The following is a 21824-nucleotide window of genomic DNA, read 5'->3' as shown; positions in this document are numbered from 1 at the left end:
ACCCCGGTCCTTTAAATAGCCGCCGGAGCCGTGCCACCCCCATGCATTCCCCAGGGCTCCCGCAGCTATTTAAAAGGTCCGGGGCGGGGTAGAAGCAGGGGAGCCCCAGGCCCTTTAAATAGACCCCAGAGCCCTGGGACAGCAGGAGCCTTGGGGGCTATTTAAAGGGCCGGGGCTCCAGCTGCCTTTGCTGCACCCCCCTGCCCTGTCCGCACCAGCCCCGCCCCCCCTGCCAGCAGCCAGCTCTGCACCCCGTGCCCACAACCAGCCCCTGCCAAACCCCCTGCCCTGTCTCCAGCCAACCTGTGGCCCTGCCCAAAGCCAGCCAGCCCCACATACACTCCTGTCCACACCAGCCCTGCACTCTCTGCCCTGTCTCCAGCCGACCTCTGCTGCACCCCCCTGCCTGAAGCCAGCCAGTCCCACACCCCCGTCTCCTGCCAGCCCCACACCCCTTGCCCTGCCTGCAGCCAGACTCTACCTCCAGCCCCCTTCCTCTCCATCTCCAGCCGGCCCCATGTCCACTGGTGCCCTGCAGTTCCCAGGGCAGTACCCTGCACACCTGCTGCAATGAGTGGGGCAAGGAGCAGCTGGGACCCAGACATGTGCACACCCCCAGGGAGTGGCAGGGACCCACACATGTGAAAAGGCGGCCATTAATAACCAATCAACAGCATGTATGATGCAATGTACATAATATAGAATTGTTTTATTTATATAGTTATGGAAAGTAAATAATACATGGAAGAAATGAAAGGCTTTTTTTTTACATGTTTTTTTATTTTTAGTCATCCCTGCCAGGGCCCCGCCGAAAATGTTTGAATTGGGCCCCGCACTTCCTAAGGCCGGCCCTGCAGGGACGCACAGCTTGGGCTTTGCTGATTTTCACAGCTTTTGCAAGTGGTTTCTTCTGTTCCCGGCCTCGCTTTCTGGACTGTTTGCCCCCCGGCTAGCAGAGCGGGAGCCCGTCCCAGGCCTCCAGGGTTTCTCCTGCTTCTTTGAACTTGTTTTGTTTTGGTTACTTGCCCCGTCAATTTTGTGGCGTGTTGTCGTAACCATTTACCAGCCACGGGCGTAGTTTGCAATATTGTGCATTTCTTACACTGATTTTTCGAGGCTGCAGCGAGTCTCCAGTTCGTGTTTCTTCCCCACGATGGTTTTTATCTTTGTCTGGCAACGCACCAGACGTCCAAACCTTGTGAGGCTTTTCGGGGAGCGGTTAAGGGGGTTTCCTAGCTCGCAGCTTTCTGCCCTGTTAGACACGATTCCTGCTGAGGGCAGCTGTCTGATGGGACGAAGATGGGGATTTTGGTGGAGTTTGACGTGAATAGTGTGTGTGTGCCTCAGTTTCCCTGTGTGCTGCATGTTTCACAAGGTGGTGGGAGAGGGCTGCTGGTTGCAGAGGACCAGGTATGACCTGGCCTGGCAGCTGGGACCCCTGGACAATGGCCTGGAGAGGGGGAACCCCAACAACTGGTGACCCTGAAGACTAAGAGGCCACCCCAACTTGGCAGCCAGCTGGTTCTGGGCAGTGGGAGGACAATGGGCTGCAGGGAGAGGACCCCGGTGACCTGACCAGCCGGCTCCGGCCAGAGGGGGGCTGAGAGGGGAGGAGACCCAGGCCTGCCTGTTTACGACCCTGTTTCCCTGGGGAGAAGCCAATGGACAGAGGGGGCTTGGGGCCGGGGATATCGGAGGCCCAGCTGGGAAGCAGGGGGGCTTGGGGCTGGAGAGGGGGAGCAGGCAGAGCCCCCCTGGCTGCAGGGGGACTGGGATGTGCTGGGCTGAGGGAGGCCAGGCCTGAAGCCCTGAGAGTTTCCTGTGCTGGGTTCAACGCTCAGTAAACCTCCTGTTTTACGCTGGCTGAGAGTCACAGGACCGCCTGGGGGCGGGGGGCAAGTGGGACAATTTGCCCCAGGCCCCGGGCCCCACAGGGACCCCCACAGCAATACAGTATTCTATAGTATTGCAGCTTTTTTTATGGAAGGGGCTCCCGAAATTGCTTTGCCCCAGGCCCCCTGAATCCTCTGGGAAGCCCTGGACAGTCACTCCGGGCTAGGGGACAGGGCGGGGGGGGGCATCTACCCCTTCGGGGGGTGGAGGCCCCAGGGGCCCAGAGCGAGGGGACTCCCTGGGGGGGCCCACGGCACAGACAGACGTGCTGAGGCTCATAGAAATGCAGCTCCAGGAGGTGGAGGGGTCTGACCCCAAGAGAGAGTGGCCCCCCGAGAAGGGTTGTCGCACTGGAAGGGCCCCCCCCACGGACCGCACGCGGCCACGAGTGGGCGCGACCTGGGAGCCTGTGACAGCCCCGGGGCTCCAGTTCCTGGCCAGTGATGCCCTGCGGCGTCTCCCACTTCTCGGAGCTGCCTCAGACGCTGGGGCTTTGCAGCCGGCTCCGCCTGCCCCATTTCCTTCTATTGAGCACGGGGATTCGGTCACCACCCTCGCCCCCCTCCAAAGGCCGGGGCCTCCCCCGGGGGGCAATTAACGGGCCAGGCCAGGCCGCAGCTAAAACAGGCCAGATCGGAGCCAGCGCCCCCTACAGGGGAAAGGCCCCGATCCCACCCCCACCCCCGATCCAGCCAGTCCTGTCCAGGGCTCAGGGCCAGCGCCCCCTACAGGGGAAAGGCCCCGATCCCACCCCCACCCCCGATCCAGCCAGTCCTGTCCAGGGCTCAGGGCCAGCGCCCCCTACAGGGGAAAGGCCCCGATCCCACCCCCACCCCCGATCCAGCCAGTCCTGTCCAGGGCTCAGGGCCAGCGCCCCCTACAGGGGAAAGGCCCCGATCCCACCCCCACCCTCGATCCAGCCGGTCCCGCCCAGGGCTCAGGGCCAGCGCCCCCTACAGGGGAAAGGCCCCGATCCCACCCCCACCCTCGATCCAGCCGGTCCTGCCCAGGGCTCGGGCCCAGCGCCCCCTACAGGGGAAAGGCCCCGATCCCACCCCCACCCCTGATCCAGCCGGTCCTGTCCAGGCCCAGCTCGGAGCCAGCGCCCCCTACAGGGGAAAGGCCCTGATCCAGCCAGTCCCACCCAGGCCCAGCTCGGAGCCAGCGCCCCCTACAGGGGAAAGGCCCCGATCCCACCCCCACCCCGGATCCAGCCAGTCCTGTCCAGGGCCAGCTGGGGGCCAGCGCCCCCTACAGGGGAAAGGCCCCGATCCCACCCCCACCCCGGATCCAGCCAGTCCTGTCCAGGGCCAGCTGGGGGCCAGCGCCCCCTACAGGGGAAAGGCCCCGATCCCACCCCCACCCCCGATCCAGCCAGTCCTGTCCAGGGCCAGCTCGGGGCCAGCGCCCCCTACAGGGGAAAGGCCCCGATCCCACCCCCACCCCCGATCCAGCCAGTCCTGTCCAGGGCCAGCTCGGGGCCAGCGCCCCCTACAGGGGAAAGGCCCCGATCCAGCCAGTCCCACCCAGGCCCAGCTCGGAGCCAGCGCCCCCTACAGGGGAAAGGCCCCGTGTCCTGTTCCCAGTTTTCTGGGGCCGGTGGTTTCTTGTGTTGCCTCCTGCTGCCACCTAGTGGCCAGTTCAGTTCAGCGCCCTGGTGCAGGGTGGGTTTGGGTGGCAGGGTGGGGGCGACCCGGGGGGGGGCCCCATCCCGCAGGGACCCCAAGGGCTAATGCGCCGAAGACACAAGAAAGAGACGGTTTATGCTGGTGCCAAATGGCTGCGGGTTTATGGTCCTGTGACACGTGTGGACATGGGCGGGGGGCTAACCCTGGGGGGGGCCCAGCATGGGGGGGTCTGGGTGAGCGGGGGGCCACAATGGCAGAGGGAGCGAAGGGGCGCGAAGCCGAAGGGAGGAGGCTGGGAAGAGGGAGGACAGACAGACAGACGGAGAGAAAATCCGCCTGGCAGCCGGGGGAGGGGGGTACCGGCCACAATGAATCAAGCTTGAGGGATGGGTCTGTCTTCTGCCTCCCTGGGGATCCTCTGCCCCCCCGGCTGCCCACTGCAAGCCAACCCCCCCGATCACCCCCACGCTGCCCCCAACACCTGCCAGAACATCTGCCCCCCCCAGGCCCTCCCAGGTCAGCACCTCCTATGAGCCCAGGCCAGGCCCCGCCAGGCTGCAGCGCAGGCAGTGCACGGGGTAGGTGTCCCAGTGGAAGCCGAGGGCGTCGACGAGGCCCCCGGCGCGGCCGCTCAGATAGCGCAGGACGGTGCGGGGGTGCAGGGGGGCCGCGTTGAAGCTGGTGCCCGTGTCCTTGCCGAAGGAGAAGCTGCGGCCCTTGTCCGTGGTGAAGACCAGCCGGCGCAGGTAGATCTTGTACTTTCCCGACACCTGCACGATGGACTCGCCGGGGTGCAGGACAATCTCCTCCAGGTCCCCCAAGGAGCCACCGACGTAGTCGCTCCACTTTGACCCGTACCGCACCTGCAGCCTGGGGGAGACACACCTCAGTCCCACCCTGCAGCCCCCCAGCTCTGCCGGGGCCCCTCACTTCCTACCCACAGCCCCTGCTAGCCCAGCCCTGGGCTCCCCCCAGCTCTGCCGGTGCCCCTCACTCCCGACCCGCAGCCCCTGCCAGCCCAGCCCTGCCCCCACCAGCTCTGCCGGTGCCCCTCACTCCTGACCCGCAGCCCCTCAGCTCTGCCGGGGCCCCTCACTCCTGACCCGCAGCCCCTCAGCTCTGCCGGGGCCCCTCACTCCCGCCCCGCAGCCCCTCAGCTCTGCCGGGGCCCCTCACTCCTGACCCGCAGCCCCCCAGCTCTGCCGGGGCCCCTCACTCCCGCCCCGCAGCCCCTCAGCTCTGCCGGGGCCCCTCACTCCTGACCCGCAGCCCCCCAGCTCTGCCGGGGCCCCTCACTCCCGCCCCGCAGCCCCTCAGCTCTGCCGGGGCCCCTCACTCCCGCCCCGCAGCCCCTCAGCTCTGCCGGGGCCCCTCACTCCTGACCCGCAGCCCCCCAGCTCTGCCGGGGCCCCTCACTCCTGACCTGCAGCCCCTGCCACCCTGGCCCTGGCCCCCTAGCTCTGCTGGTGCCCCTCACTCCCGACCCGCAGCCCCTCAGCTCTGCCGGGGCCCCTCACTCCCGCCCCGCAGCCCCCCAGCTCTGCCGGGGCCCCTCACTCCCGCCCCGCAGCCCCTCAGCTCTGCCGGGGCCCCTCACTCCCGCCCCGCAGCCCCCCAGCTCTGCCGGGGCCCCTCACTCCTGACCTGCAGCCCCTGCCACCCTGGCCCTGGCCCCCTAGCTCTGCTGGTGCCCCTCACTCCCGACCCGCAGCCCCTCAGCTCTGCCGGTGCCCCTCACTCCCGACCCACAGCCCCTGCCAGCCCAGCCCTGGGCTCCCCCCAGCTCTGCCGGTGCCCCTCACTCCCGACCCGCAGCCCCTGCCAGCCCAGCCCTGCCCCCACCAGCTCTGCCGGTGCCCCTCACTCCCGACCCACAGCCCCTGCCAGCCCAGCCCTGCCCCCCTAGCTCTGCTGGTGCCCCTCACTCCCGACCTGCAGCCCCCTGCTGCCCCACCTGGGGCTCTCACTCACCCTACGATGAACAGCCAATTCACTCGGATCCGAAAGGCAGTGATGGGCCCATCCAGCTGGTTCAAAGAGTGAGAAAATCTCTTTCCTCCGCCCCCTCCGTACTCCCCAGAAAAGGACGAGCGGCTGAGTTGGACTGGGCCGAAAAGGATCCAGAGAGGAAAGGGTTAAAGGGGGTTCCAGCCCAGTCGCTCCCTGTGGCCCAGCACCCCCTGCCCAGCCCCCCGCTCTGCCCTGGTCCCCCCAAACTTACTGACATTGCCAGCGACCCCCAGGCAAAGGGCGAGGAGGAGGATGAAGCGAAGCATTCTGGGAAGACAATGGGGGCAAGGAGGTTATTCTGGGTAGGTTTTCATTCATTTGGGGATTTGGGGATGTGGGGCTTCTCCCCCCCCCCCCCCCCCGGAGCCAGCCTGTCCTGCCATGGGGCCAGAGGGGAGCTGATGCCCCCGGCAGGAGACAGGCCCCACGTCCCGTCACTCACGCCGTGTCCGTCGGCACTGGGGCGCTGGGAGCTACCCGGGGTGACCCCCACTCTTATAGCGGCCGTGGGGAGAGGTCTGACGCAGGCAGGCGCTGGCTGTGCAAACATCGTAAACCCATTGCAACATCCTGGGCCCCTCCCCACCCTCTGTCCCACTGGCCCCGTGAGCTGCTCAGGGGCCATCTGCCAAGCGGGAGCAAATGAATCTACACTGGGGACACCCCAATACAAAAAGCTGGGGTGCCAGAGCCGAGAGCACCCCCTACTCCCCCCCTGCAGAACAGCCCCCCCAGCAGCACCTTGGGGCCCTGGGGCCAGCCCTGACTGGCAAGGGAGAGCGCCCCCTGCTGACCCCCCGCCCTGCTCCCTGCACTCCCCCGGATATGGGCTCGGACCCTTGTCTTGACATCAGCTACCATCAACTCAACGTCTATGGGCCCTTGTTGCCAAGAAGGCTAACGGCATTTTGGGCTGTATAAGTAGGGGCATTGCCAGCAGATCGAGGGACGTGATCATTCCCCTCTATTCGACATTGTGAGGCCTTGTCTGGAGTCCTGTGTCCAGTTTTGGGCCCCACACTACAAGGAGGATGTGGAAAAATTGGAAAGAGTCCAGCGGAGGGCAATATAAATGATTAGGGGGCTGGAGCACATGGCTTCTGAGGAGAGGCTGAGGGAACTGGGATTGTTTAGTCTGCAGAAGAGAATGAGGGGGGATTTGATAGCTGCTTTCAACTCCCTGAAGGGGGTTCCAAAGAGGATGGAGCTCGGCTGTTCTCAGTGGTGGCAGATGACAGAAGAAGGAGCAATGGTCTCAAGTTGCAGTAGGGGAGGTCTAGGTTGGATATTAGGAAACACTATTTCACTAGGAGGGTGGTGAAGCACTGGAATGGGTTCCCTAGGGAGCTGGTGGAATCTCCTTCGTTAGAGGTTTTTAAGGTCAGGGCTTGACAAAGCCCTGGGATGATTTAGTTGGGGTTGGTCCTGCTTTGAGCAGGGGGTTGGACTAGGTACCTCCTGAGGTCCCTTCCAACGCTGAGATTCTCTGATTGTTTGAAGAACGTCTTTCGGAGGGAAGGGATTGAAACCCCAGAAGGTCTCAACGCTGTGCCGAGTCCTGCAAATGGAGGAGACCCCATCAAGGTGTCCCATCAAGTTCTGGGGGCTTTGCCTCAGTTTCCCCTAGCCCCAGTTCTCCTCCTCCCTGTGACCAGCTTAATAAACGACAGCCATGGAGTCAGTCTGGACTCCTGTGTCAAACTCTGGGCAGGGATGCTGGAGCAGGTGGATCTGGGCGGCCGAGCGGGGAACCAATCGCCCTCCCCACCAGCGCTGGGAGAACAGTCCAGGAGCTATGGCAGGCGAAGCCATGTGAATTTGGAACAAAACCATCCACACAGGGCTTAACAGAGCTTAATGAATCCACTTGAAAGTCACCATTTTGGCTGGGTCAGATTAATTTCTGTCCCCATGTAGACAAGGCCTTGGGAAGTGAAGTGAAACTGAATTAGAAAGAGAGCACCCCTCAAGGGGTTTACTGACTCTACTGTGAATTCAAAGCTGAAATGAACTGGCATTTGCTCCCCTGGCTGTGCCCATGTGGACACACCTCCCCTTGAACCCGATTCCAAAGTGGATTATGTTTAGTCAGAACAAAGGGTTCTCCCTGGAGTCATTCCAGATTAATTCCAGATGTGGCTAATCTCATTCCAGAGGGAGGATGATTTGTTCCTCAGCCCCCTGGCAAACCCCCTGCCAAGCCCCCCCCCACTCCCTGCAGCACGGAACCCGCTTGAGATGCGGGGGTGGGGTGCAGGGAGGGCAGGGAGTTTATGAGACCCAGGGACAGGCCGAGACCCAGCAGGTGCCAGCACACGGGAAACACCCACTGGGAACACACGCCCCACCCAGTGGGAACACACACCCCAACCCAGCCCTTGGCACACAACCGGGGCATGAGGGAACGGCCCAGGGGAAAGTCCAGGGGAGGTGCTGGAGAAGAGCTGCCCCCCCCGAGAGGAAAGGTCCCATGTTCCATTCCCCCCACCGTGAAATGCAAATGTCACACATTTGGGGTGTTACTTTCTCAGCCCTTCAAAAGGACATTAGGGGGACGGCGGGAATAGAACCCAGGACTCCTGGCTCCCAGCCCCCTGCTCTGACCCACCAGCCCCCACTCCCCTCCCAGAGCTGGGAAGAGAACCCAGGAGCCCTGTCTCCCAGCCCCCCCTGCTCTAACCACCAGCCCCCACTCCCCTCCCAGAGCTGGGGAGAGAACCCAGGAGTTCTGGCTCCCAGCCCCCCCCCACTCCGTCTCTCTCCCTCCTGGTCCCCATATGCCCTGTCTGCCTGCTGATGTTTACGCGCTGGGCTAAGAGTGATGCCGAGGCAGGTCGATCCGCAGCCCACCCTGGGGAGGGGCTCGGCATGACCTTGCACTCAGCACCCAGGGGTGTTACCCCCACCCGCCGAACAGCCCCATGGAGCTCGAAGCTCATCTCCGGCGCTGCCCGGCAGCCGCTGGCCCAGGGAAGGTGGTGAGTGTCATGGAGTCACCGGGCGATGCTCTGGAACTGCTCCCCACCAAGCCAGGCAGGACTTTGGGGAGCCTCCTCTCCCTTGGAGCAGACTTGTTCAGGGCAAGAAGCTCACACGTCTTCACCTCCTGGGTCTCTCCTTGGAGCATTCAGCATCCTCTGCCCCTCCGTGCGCTTCCCACAGCGAGTCCGCCCCAGCGGGGTCCTGGGGGGGCCACAGGGTCCTGCCCCCCCACTTTGCAGTCAGGCGTGACTCTCAGCCAGCCAGTAAAACAGAGGTTTATTCGATGACAGGAACAGGGTCTAAAACAGAGCTTGTAGGTACAGCGAACTGGACCCCTCGGCCGGGTCCATTCTGGGGGGCAGTGAGCCAGACCCCCACGTCTGCCCTCAGCCAGCTCCAGACTAACCACCCCTCCAGCCCCTCCTCTCTGCTCAGCCCCTTTCCCGGGCCAGGAGGTCACCTGATCCCTTTGTCTCCAACACCTTCAGCTGGCACCTTTGCAGAGGAGGGGCCCAGGCCATCAGTTGCTAGGAGACAGAGGGTCAGGCATTTAGGGGCACTGGCCCTTTGCTCTGCCAGACACTTAAGAACTGCCATGGGGACACTGAGGCACCAACACAGTATTCAGAGAAAACATTAAGAACATTCCTAGTTCATCACAATAAGACACCACAAAATCTGAGGGTTTGGCTACACTTGCAGCTGTGCAGCGCTGGGAGTTACAGCTGTCTTCGTGCAGCTGTGTAGGGAAAGTGCTGCAGCGTGGCCACATTTGCAGCGCTGTTGGGAGTGGTGCATTGTGGGCAGCTATCCCAGCATTCAAGTGGCTGCAACGTGCTTTTCAAAAGAGGGGGGTGAGGGGGTGCGTGGGGGAGACAGAGAGTGGATTTTTGGAGCTGACACTGTTCTCAGCTCCCTGCCTTGCAAGTTCTAAGGACTGGAAGACACACAGCGCCTACCTTCAATCATTTTAAAAGTTTTAAGCCCTTCCCCCACCCCTCTCTTATTCACTAACTGCAAATTATGCACCCTAAATAGCCCTCAGACCACATAAGCAGCTGCTCAGCACGGACTCCCCCCTGCCCCCCTGCCGTGTGAGCGTGCCTTTCTCTCTTCAAGCAAACAGCTGTGACCCTTCCAAAGCAATTCCCCTGCCTGCCTCGGCTCGCTCAGCAAACAGGAGCTGTGTTTGTTTTTTAGATAAGCAGCTCCTGGGGAGCTCGGAGTTCAGCCATTCCTCCGGTTTGTTGTGGACAGGAATTCTGGGTTACCTCCTCATACCCTGGAGGCCAATTACAGCGCTTTTGGTAGCCACACTTGACGAGCAGCGCTGCATCACCAGCGCTGCAATCGCAACACCCCAGGCAGAGCAGGTGTACAGCCAGCGCTGCAGCCCGGGAGTTGCAGCGCTGGATGTGCCTTGCAGGTGTGGACAGTTACTAAGTTGCAGCGCTGTGAACCCACCACCAGCGCTGCAACTCGCCAGTGTAGCCAAGCCCTGAGGCTAACAAAAGTTTCTTTTCGCATGCGTCCAGGGCCAGCGCTCGCTGGAGCCGCGTGTGAAGGAACCCAGGGCCTTGGCCGCAAAGCGGGTTAACGAGTGTTGTAAAGTGATGAATGTTTTCACAAATCTAACAACAGCTTCCACCTGCCCCCCCTTCCTCTTGTGGCCTTTCGGTTCTGGGATCGGAAACGGCTCTAAAGGTGGAAGGGAAAAGTCTTTGGGGTGAAATGCAAACATGGGGCCCAAGCAGCGTTTGGAACGGCTGGAGGTGACGTGGCGAAAGCTGCATCGTATGAAATCAAAGCGGCGGCTGGTCTGCCAAACGCCAGCTCCTCGGGCACAAAGCGTCATTTCAAACCCAAACCCCCGCGCGACAGCAAACGCTCTGGGGGTTCTGTAATCGTCTTGTTTCTGCAGCGTGTTTCCCTGCCTTCCGGCAATGTTTGCGTTGCTGGCTGGGTGGTGTTTGCAGGGTTTTGGGAGGTGCTGGTTTGGCAATGTTTTTTCCTTGTCATTTTTGCAACGGTTTTGTTGTTGTTACAATGTTTTTTGCCCCCTTGTTGTGGTTTTGCAATGGTTGTGCTGCTGATTTTGTGGTTTTGCAGTCTTGTTCCTTCTTGTTTTTGCAATGAATCACAGACTATAAGGGCTGGAAGGGACCTCAGGAGGTCTCTAGTCCAACCCCCTGCTCAAAGCAGGACCAATCCCCAGACAGATTTATACCCCAGTTCCCTAAGTGGCCCCCTCAAGGATTGAACTCACAACCCTGGGTTTAGCAGGCCAATGCTCAACCTCCCCCGGTAACGGTTGTGTTGCTAATTTTGTGTTTTTTGCAGTCTTTTTCCTTGTTGTTTTTGCAATATTTTTGGCTTTGGATTTTAGCAATTGTTTATTTCCGTGTTATTTTTTGCAAGATCTTTGCCATGTTCTTTTTCAGTGGTTTCTCCTTCTTTTTGCCATTTTTTTCCTGGTTGTTTCTGCAACGTTTGTGGCTGATTTTGCACTTTTTCAAGCTGGTTCATGGTTTTTGCAACATTTTGGGGTTTTGTGTTTTTGCCATTTTTCTTCCTTGTGATTTTTGTGATGTCTTTGTTGTGGGTTTTTGCAATGGTTTCTCCTGCTTGTTTTTGCTGTGGTTGTGTTGTCGTTGTTCGGACCGTTTCTGTCCTGGCTGGTTTGCCAGGGCGTTGGTGCTGGTTTTGGGGGGGGTTGCAAAGGCGTTCCCTTGCCGTGGTTTTGCAATGGCTGACTGCCCCCTTTGCTTTTGACATCACCGAGTTTCATCGCCAGCCCAGCTGTGGGGATGCCATGGGGGCCTCGCAAAAGATGGTGCTGCGACAGGTGGGCCGGGGCTGTAAGAAAGAGAAAACCCATTGTGGCGAAATGGCCGTCGGGGCCACGTTTTTTCCCCAAGCTGCTTTGTGCTTCCCGATCTCAACAGGCCAAGAGCAGCAGGATTTTTCTTTTTGCTGCAGCTGAAGTCAGGGGCGAGTGCTCAGCCGCGTTCACCTCGGGGAAGCCGAGCGGCCATTTCTGTGCCGGGGGCTCTGGGATTTGCAAACACCGCGGGGGGAGACGCGCTTTGTGATCCGGCTAACTGGGCGCTTTTCCTTTGCTGGCTTTCCAGCCGCTCAGACGGCAAAGCGGCGACCGTGGCAATAGGAGTGGCTGCCGGACCCGGAGCCGAGCGGGTGCGTAACACAGAGGGATTCATTGTAAAAACCGGGCCCAGGAATCTCCAGAACCGGCTCCAGGCAAAGGGCCGGCGAGATGGGATCAAAGGAATTGGCCGGTGCCCCGGAGCCTGGCGTCGCACTGAACCTTCGCCCGCCACTCGCGCAGCCATAAACCCGGCGGAGCGGGGCAGCCGGGGGCCGGGCACCGGCGCCGACTCCAGGGGGCTCCGGAGCTTAAACACCCGCGGGGGAAGAAGGGGGCCCAGCACCCCCGGCCACAGCACTCCGGGGACGCCGCCCATCAGCTGTTTGGTGGTGGCGCGGGGGGAGGGGGGAGAGCAGTGAGTGGCAGGTGGGCGGGGCCTGAGGGAGAAGGGGTGGTGCAGGGGCGGGGCCTCGGGGGAAGGGAGGGTGCAGGGGCGGGGCCTGAGGGGGCAAGGCCTGAGGGGAAAGGGATGGTGCCTCAGGGGAAGGGGCGGGGCCTCTCAGGAGAAGGGGTGGTGCAGGGGCGGGGCCTCAGAGGGAAGGGGCGGTGCAGAGGCGGGGCCTGAGGGGGCGAGGCCTGAGGGGAAAGGGGTGGTGCCTCAGGGGAAGGGGCGGGGCCTCTCGGGGACAGGGGCGGTGCAGGGGATGGGGCCACAGTTCAAGCAACTGAGCGTTCAGTTGACCAGTTTACTGTCTGTGTATCCCCAGCCACCCCCCATCTACCCCATCCCCCCAACCCTCCCCACACAGCCCTCATCTACCCCCTCCCCCACCCCACACAGCCCCCTCTATCTACCCCATCCCCCACCCCTCCCCACACAGCCCCCCTCTATCTACCCCTTCCCCCCAACCCTCCCCACACAGCCCCCCCATCTACCCCATCCCCCCACCCCTCCCCACACAGCCCCCATCTACCCCCTCCCCCACCCCACACAGCCCCCTCTATCTACCCCCTCCCCCACCCCTCCCCACACAGCCCCCCATCTACCCCCTCCCCCACCCCACACAGCCCCCTCTATCTACCCCATCCCCCACCCCTCCCCACACAGCCCCCCATCTACCCCCTCCCCCACCCCACACAGCCCTCCTCTATCTACCCCATCCCCCACCCCTCCCCACACAGCCCCCTCTCTCTACCCCTTCCCCCCACCCCTCCCCACACAGCCCCCTCTATCTACCCCATCCCCCCACCCCTCCCCACACAGCCCCTCATCTACCCCCTCCCCCACCCCACACAGCCCCCTCTATCTACCCCATCCCCCACCCCTCCCCACACAGCCCCCTCTATCTACCCCATCCCCCACCCCACACAGCCCCCTCTATCTACCCCATCCCCCCACCCCTCCCCACACAGCCCCCCATCTACCCCCTCCCCCACCCCACACAGCCCCCTCTATCTACCCCTTCCCCCCAACCGTCCCCACACAGCCCCCCTCTATCTACCCCATCCCCCCACCCCTCCCCACACAGCCCCCATCTACCCCCTCTCCCACCCCACACAGCCCCCCTCTATCTACCCCATCCCCCACCCCTCCCCACACAGCCCCCCCATCTACCCCCTCCCCCACCCCACACAGCCCCCTCTATCTACCCCATCCCCCACCCCTCCCCACACAGCCCCCCATCTACCCCCTCCCCCACCCCACACTGCCCCCCTCTATCTACCCCATCCCCCACCCCTCCCCACACAGCCCCCTCTATCTACCCCATCCCCCACCCCACACAGCCCCCCTCTATCTACCTCATCCCCCACCCCTCCCCACACAGCCCCCCCATCTACCCCCTCCCCCACCCCACACAGCCCCCTCTATCTACCCCATCCCCCACCCCTCCCCACACAGCCCCCCATCTACCCCCTCCCCCACCCCACACAGCCCCCTCTATCTACCCCATCCCCCACCCCTCCCCACACAGCCCCCCATCTACCCCCTCCCCCACCCCACACAGCCCCCTCTATCTACCTCATCCCCCACCCCACACAGCCCCCCTCTATCTACCCCATCCCCCACCCCTCCCCACACAGCCCCCTCTATCTACCCCATCCCCCACCCCACACAGCCCCCCTCTATCTACCCCATCCCCCCACCCCTCCCCACACAGCCCCCATCTACCCCCTCCCCCACCCCACACAGCCCCCTCTATCTACGCCATCCCCCTCCCCACACAGCCCCCCTCTATCTACCCCATCCCCCCACCCCTCCCCACACAGCCCCCCTCTATCTACCCCCAGCCACCCCCTCTATCTATCCCCAGCCATCCCCTTCTATCTACCCCATCTATCCATCCACCCACCCATCCCCACACAGCCCCCATCTATCTACCCCTAGCCACCCCCTCTATCTATCCCCATCCACCCGATCTATCTCCACACACCCCATCTATCCATCCCCCCACCCCCATCTGTCTATCCATCCCCCCACACCCCCTCTATCTGTCCCCCCACACCCCCTCTATCTCCACACACCCCCTCTATCTATCTATCCCCATCCTCCCATGTATTTATCTGTCCCCCCACACCCACTCTATCTAACTGTAACCCTTCTGCCCCTCTAGTTGGCAGCAACCAGGGCCGGGTTCAGTACCCAGGGGATCCGTTTCATAACACAATGCAAAACCGGCTCGAGCCCCCCCCCAGTGACCTGGGCCACTCACATACCACCCCCCCGGGCGCCTCTAGGACGCAATACTTCCCCTCTCGCAAGCGCGGAGTCTGAGTGTAGCAAAATCCTTTTACTAAAGGAAAGAAACAATGCGGCATCCAGTGGAGAAACACCACAAACAGGGTTATAACGCAGAGCATAAGCAAACCCACCTCCAAGTACGCCTGGCACTGTCCTCTCCGCCTTGGGGTCTTAAGCCCAATCACCCCAACGTCCAACAACCCGCAAGTCTCTGGTCAGTGCCACCCCAGAGTTCGAGAGTTTATCTGCAGAGTTTTACCCCCCCAGCCTGGGTGGAAATGGGGGGGGCACACACAGGGTGTTAAGGGGCAGCTTACGTGGGCCAGGGCCAACTGCTCCACCTCTCCGTGGAGCTCTGCTGCAGCCTTCACCACCACCAGCTCCACCACGCCAGCTGTGCCGCTCCTCCAGCCGACCCTGCAAACCGCCTCACTCCGCTCACTGTGCCAGGGGCTGCTCCAGCGCGCCGCAAACCGCTCCGCTCTGCCAGCCGCTGAGCGATGGGTCTGCAGGCTCCCCCAGCTAGCACAGCACTCGGTGATCTCAGCACTTGGTCGGGGGCCCTGGGGCTGGGGCACCACTGGCCCAACGTGAATTCAGCTCACCAGTCTCTAGACGGACTCCTAATGGCACCAAAACCAGCTCTGCTCTTTAACAGCGGAGAGAGCAGGACGTGCAACTGGTGTGCCAGACCCTCAAAGGGGCCCACACCATCGGGTACACACCCCAGTCCCCAACCTCTCGCAACTCACTGGTACTGGAACCCATGTCCCTCGTCTAGCAAGTGTCACTTAACTTATATTGAGACATCTCTGCCATAAAGCCGTCTCCTAGTTCCTCATTCACATAAGCAGGCGGCAGCACTTTATTTACCCTGCCCCAATAACAAAGAATTTCGGGATCCCAGAGCTGTCAAAATAACCATCCCAGGCTCCTTGCTGGGTGTGCCCGTGGAAACACCTGAGAGTTCACACTGCCTGAAATCCCTTCCACACTCCCCGAAATTCACCACCAGCTGTCAGGGTAGAGCCCAGCCTGACTCTGCTCCCATCTCTTATCTGTCTGTCTGTCTGTCCCATCCACCCGTCTATCCCCACAGACCCCCTCTATCTGTCTGTATATCCCCCACACCCTCTATCCATCCCCCCACACCCCCTCTATCTGTCTGTATATCCCCCACACACTCTATCCATCCCCCCACACCCCCTCTATCTATGTATCCATCGCCCCACACCCACTATCCATCCCCCCACACCCCCTCTGTCTATCCATCGCCCCACACCCACTATCCATCCCCCCACACCCCCTCTATCTGTCTATCCATCCCCCCACACCCCCTCTATCTATCTATCCATCCCCCCACACCCCCTCTATCTGTCTGTATACCCCCCACACCCTCTATCCATCCCCCCACACCCCCTCTATCTGTCTGTATATCCCCCACACCCTCTATCCATCCCCCCACACCCCCTCTATCTATCTATCCATCCCCCCACACCCCCTCTATCTGTCTGTATATCCCCCACACCCTCTATCCATCCCCCCACACCCCCTCTATCTATCTATCCATCCCCCCACACCCCCTCTATCTGTCTGTATATCCCCCACACCCTCTATCCATCCCCCCACACCCCCTCTATCTGTCTGTATATCCCCCACACCCTCTATCCATCCCCCCACACCCCCTCTATCTATCTATCCATCCCCCCACACCCCCTCTATCTGTCTGTATATCCCCCACACCCTCTATCCATCCCCCCACACCCCCTCTATCTATCTATCCATCCCCCCACACCCCCCTCTATCTGTCTGTATATCCCCCACACCCTCTATCCATCCCCCCACACCCCCTCTATCTATCTATCCATCCCCCCACACCCCCTCTATCTGTCTGTATACCCCCCACACCCTCTATCCATCCCCCCACACCCCCTCTATCTGTCTGTATATCCCCCACACCCTCTATCCATCCCCCCACACCCCCTCTATCTATCTATCCATCCCCCCACACCCCCTCTATCTGTCTGTATATCCCCCACACCCTCTATCCATCCCCCCACACCCCCTCTATCTATCTATCCATCCCCCCACACCCCCTCTATCTGTCTGTATATCCCCCACACCCTCTATCCATCCCCCCACAGCCCCTCTATCTATCCATCCCCCCACACCCTCTCTATCTCTCTGTATATCCCCCACACCCTCTATCCATCCCCCACACCCCCTCTATCTGTCTATCCATCCCCCCACACCCCCTCTATCTCTCTGTATATCCCCCACACCCTCTATCCATCCCCCACACCCCCTCTATCTGTCTATCCATCCCCCCACACCCTCTATCCATCCCCCACACCCCCTCTATCTATCTATCCATCCCCCCACACCCCCTCTATCTGTCTATCCATCCCCCCACACCCTCTATCCAGCCCCCCACACCCCCTCTATCTATCTATCCATCCCCCCACACCCCCTCTATCTGTCTGTATATCCCCCACACCCTCTATCCAGCCCCCCACACCCCCTCTATCTATCTATCCATCCCCTCACACCCCCTCTATCTGTCTGTATATCCCCCACACCCTCTATCCATCCACCACACCCCCTCTATCTATCTATCCATCCCCCCACACCCACTATCCATCCCCCCACACCCCCTCTATCTATCTGTATATCCCCCACACCCTCTATCCATCCCCCCCACACCCCCTCTATCTATCTATCCATCCCCCCACACCCACTATCCATCCCCCCACACCCCCTCTGTCTATCCATCCCCCCACACCCTCTATCTGTCTGTCTGTCCCATCCACCCGTCTATCCCCACAGACCCTCTCTATCTGTCTATCCATCCCCCCACACCCCCTCTATCTGTCTGTATATCCCCCACACCCTCTATCCATCCCCCCACACCCCCTCTATCTGTCTATCCATCCCCCCACACCCTCTATCTGTCTGTATATCCCCCACACCCTCTATCCATCCCCCCACACCCCCTCTATCTGTCTGTATATCCCCCACACCCTCTATCCATCCCCCCACACCCTCTATCTATCCCCCCACACCCCCTCTATCTATCTATCTATCCCCACAGACCCCACACCCTCTATCCATTCCCCCACACCCCCTCTATCTGTCTGTATATCCCCCACACCCTCTATCCATCCCCCCACACCCCCTCTATCTATCTATCCATCCCCCCACACCCTCTATCTGTCTGTATATCCCCCACACCCTCTATCCATCCCCCACACCCCCTCTATCTGTCTGTATATCCCCCACACCCTCTATCCATCCCCCCACACCCCTCTATCTATCTATCCATCCCCCCACACCCCCTCTATCTGTCTGTATATCCCCCACACCCTCTATCCATCCCCCCACACCCCCTCTATCTATCTATCCATCCCCCCACACCCCCTCTATCTGTCTGTATATCCCCACACCCTCTATCCATCCCCCCACACCCCCTCTATCTATCCATCCCCCCACACCCCCTCTATCTCTCTGTATATCCCCCACACCCTCTATCCATCCCCCACACCCCCTCTATCTGTCTATCCATCCCCCCACACCCCCTCTATCTCTCTGTATATCCCCCACACCCTCTATCCATCCCCCACACCCCCTCTATCTGTCTATCCATCCCCCCACACCCTCTATCCATGCCCCACACCCCCTCTATCTATCTATCCATCCCCCCACACCCCCTCTATCTGTCTATCCATCCCCCCACACCCTCTATCCATCCCCCCACACCCCCTCTATCTATCTATCCATCCCCCCACACCCCCTCTATCTGTCTGTATATCCCCCACACCCTCTATCCAGCCCCCCACACCCCCTCTATCTATCTATCCATCCCCTCACACCCCCTCTATCTGTCTGTATATCCCCCACACCCTCTATCCATCCACCACACCCCCTCTATCTATCTATCCATCCCCCCACACCCACTATCCATCCCCCCACACCCCCTCTATCTATCTGTATATCCCCCACACCCTCTATCCATCCCCCCACACCCCCTCTATCTATCTATCCATCCCCCCACACCCACTATCCATCCCCCCACACCCCCTCTGTCTATCCATCCCCCCACACCCTCTATCTGCCTGTCTGTCCCATCCACCCGTCTATCCCCACAGACCCTCTCTATCTGTCTATCCATCCCCACAGACCCCCTCTATCTGTCTGTATATCCCCCACACCCTCTATCCATCCCCCCACACCCCCTCTATCTGTCTATCCATCCCCCCACACCCCCTCTATCTGTCTGTATACCCCCCACACCCTCTATCCAGCCCCCCACACCCCCTCTATCTGTCTGTATATCCCCCACACCCTCTATCCATCCCCCCACACCCCCTCTATCTGTCTATCCATCCCCCCACACCCTCTATCTGTCTGTATATCCCCCACACCCTCTATCCATCCCCCACACCCCCTCTATCTGTCTGTATATCCCCCACACCCTCTATCCATCCCCCCACACCCTCTATCTATCCCCCCACAACCCCTCTATCTATCTATCTATCCCCACAGACCCCACACCCTCTATCCATTCCCCCACACCCCCTCTATCTGTCTGTATATCCCCCACACCCTCTATCCATCCCCCCACACCCCCTCTATCTGTCTGTATATCCCCCACACCCTCTATCCATCCCCCCACACCCCCTCTATCTATCTATCCATCCCCCCACACCCTCTATCCATCCCCCACACCCCCTCTATCTATCCATCCCCCCACACCCCCTCTATCTATCTGTATATCCCCCACACCCTCTATCCATCCCCCACACCCCCTCTATCTATCCATCCCCCCACACCCCCTCTATCTATCTGTATATCCCCCACACCCTCTATCCATCCCCCCACACCCCCTCTATCTATCTGTATATCCCCCACACCCTCTATCCATCCCCCCACACCCCCTCTATCTATCCATCCCCCCACACCCCCTCTATCTGTCTGTATATCCCCCACACCCTCTATCCATCCCCCCACACCCCCTCTATCTATCTATCCATCCCCCCACACCCCCTCTATCTGTCTGTATATCCCCCACACCCTCTATCCATCCCCCCACACCCCCTCTATCTATCCATCCCCTCACACCCCCTCTATCTGTCTGTCTATCCCCCACACCCTCTATTTGTCTGTCTGTCCCCATCCACCCATCTATCCCCACAGACCCCCTCTATCTATCCATCCCCCCACACCGTCTATCTATCCCCCCACACCCCATCTATCTATCCATCCCCCCACCCTCTATCTATCCATCCCCCACACCCCCTCTATCTATCCATCCCCCCACCCCTCTATCTATCTATCCATCCCCCCACACCCACTATCCATCCCCCCACACCCTCTATCTGTCTGTCCCATCCACCCGTCTATCCCCACAGACCCCCTCTATCTATCCATCCCCCCACACCATCTATCTATCCCCCCACACCCCATCTATCTATCCATCCCCCCACCCTCTATCTATCCATCCCCCACACCCCCTCTATCTATCCCCCCACACCCCATCTATCTATCCATCCCCCCACCCTCTATCTATCCATCCCCCACACCCCCTCTATCTATCCATCCCCACACCCCCTCTATCTGTCTGTCTGTCCCCATCCACCCATCTATCCCCACAGACCCCCTCTATCTATCCATCCCCCCACACCGTCTATCTATCCCCCCACACCCCATCTATCTATCCATCCCCCCACCCTCTATCTATCCATCCCCCACACCCCCTCTATCTATCCATCCCCCCACACCCCATCTATCTATCCATCCCCCCACCCTCTATCTATCCATCCCCCACACCCCCTCTATCTATCCATCCCCCCACCCCTCTATCTATGTATCCATCCCCCCACACCCCCTCTATCTGTCTGTCTCTCCCCATCCACTCATCTATCCCCACAGACCCCCTCTATCTATCCATCCCCCCACACCCTCTATCTATCCCCGCACACCCCCTCTATCTCTCTATCCAACCCCCCCACTCTCTCTCTGTCTGTATATCCCCCACACCCTCTATCCATCCCCCAACCCTCTATCTGTCTGTCTATCCCCATCCACCCATCTATCCCCACAGACCCCCTCTATCTATCTATCCATCCCCCCACACCCTCTATCTGTCTGTCTGTCCCCATCCACCCATCTATCCCCACAGACCCCCTCTATCTATCCATCCCCCCACACCCTCTATCTGTCTGTCTATCCCCATCCACCCATCTATCCCCACAGACCCCCTCTATCTGTCTATCCTTCTCCCCACACCCTCTATCCATCCCCCACACCCCCTCTATCTATCCATCCCCCCACACCCTCTATCTATCCATCCCCCCACACCCCCTCTATCTATCTATCCCCCCACACCCCCTCTATCTATCCTCCCACACCCCCTCTATCTATCTATCCATCCCCCCACACCCTCTATCTATCCCCCCACACCCCCTCTATCTATCTAACCATCCCCCCACACCCCCTCTATCTAACCATCCTCCCACACCCCCTCTATCTATCCCCCACACCCCCTCTATCTATCTATCTATCCCCCCACACCCCCTTTATCTATCTATCCATCCCCCCACACCCTCTATCTATCCATCCCCCCACACCCCCTCTATCTATCTATCCCCCCAAATCCCCTCTATCTCCCCACACCCCCTCTATCTATCTATCTATCTATCCCCCCACACCCCCTTTATCTATCTATCCATCCCCCCACACCCTCTATCTATCCATCCCCCCACACCCCATCTATCTATCCCCCCACAACCCCTCTATCTGTCTATCCCCCACCCCCCCCCATCTATCTATCCATCCCCCCACACCCCCTCACGCCCCCCTCCCCCCCGATTTCTGTCCGGGGGATTTTTCCCAGCTGGGCGGAGTCTCTCCGCCCCCCCCCCCCCCGCCGTTACCTTTAACAAAGGACCAGCCGGAGCCGCCGCCTCCCTTCGCCGCCGCGGGCCTGGGGCCGCTCCCGGAGCCCATCGCGGGGGGACCCCCGCCTCCCCCCCGCCCCCCGCCACTGCCCCCCAGCCCTGCGCCCCCCAGCGTCCCCTCCCCCCGCGCCCCCATCCCTGTGCCCCGCCCCCGGGTTTGGGGGGATGGGTGCGATTTAAGTACTGGGGGGGCCTGTGCCCCCGATCCCCGCCCTGCCCCCCAGCCCAGCCGGGATTGTTTACAGTAGGGTCTTCAAGTGCAGCCCCGGCCGGCAGCTTCTCTGCCCCGACACATCCAGCCCCCCAATAGCCTGCCCCTCAGCCCCCCTTCCCTGCCCCTCAGTCCCCCAATTCCCTGCCCCCAAATCCCTGCCCCACCGCCCCCCTTCCCTGCCCCCAAATCCCTGCCCCGCAGCCCCCAATTCCTAGGCCCCCCAGTTCCCACCCCAGCCCCGCCGCATCCTGCCCACTCCCCCAGACTCCCAGCAGCGCCCCCCCGCCCCAATAGG

The 21824-nt window shown here is 61.0% G+C and overlaps 1 protein-coding gene across 1 annotated transcript; it reads right to left on the bottom strand.

The window, feature by feature from the left end:
• Nucleotides 1-4048: 4048 nt before the first annotated feature.
• LOC127051178 (zymogen granule membrane protein 16-like) lies at nt 4049-21364 on the bottom strand. The gene is made up of 4 exons (XM_050953149.1): nt 21292-21364; nt 5743-5798; nt 5493-5653; nt 4049-4391 (listed from the first exon to the last, which is right to left on the bottom strand). Exons 1-4 carry the CDS (start codon nt 21362-21364, stop codon nt 4049-4051), a joined length of 633 nt encoding a protein of 210 aa, XP_050809106.1.
• Between the last annotated feature and the right edge of the window lie 460 nt (nt 21365-21824).

Source organism: Gopherus flavomarginatus, chromosome 5 (assembly GCF_025201925.1).
Source record: "Gopherus flavomarginatus isolate rGopFla2 chromosome 5, rGopFla2.mat.asm, whole genome shotgun sequence".
In the NCBI taxonomy this organism is placed as follows: Eukaryota; Metazoa; Chordata; order Testudines; family Testudinidae; genus Gopherus; species Gopherus flavomarginatus.
This window is presented reverse-complemented; position numbering and strand designations above follow the sequence as displayed.

What these genes read in the sequence shown, in the direction of transcription:
- LOC127051178 (XM_050953149.1), bottom strand. Translation starts at nt 21,364, where the DNA reads ATGGGCTCCGGGAGCGGCCCCAGGCCCGCGGCGGCGAAGGGAGGCGGC. An exon ending in GGGGGTCGCTGGCAATGTCA is followed by an intron (nt 5,654 to 5,742) that starts GTAAGTTTGGGG and finishes CCCCTTTAACCC; the next exon opens with TTTCCTCTCTGGATCCTTTT. An exon ending in AATTGGCTGTTCATCGTAGG is followed by an intron (nt 4,392 to 5,492) that starts GTGAGTGAGAGC and finishes TGTCTCCCCCAG; the next exon opens with GCTGCAGGTGCGGTACGGGT.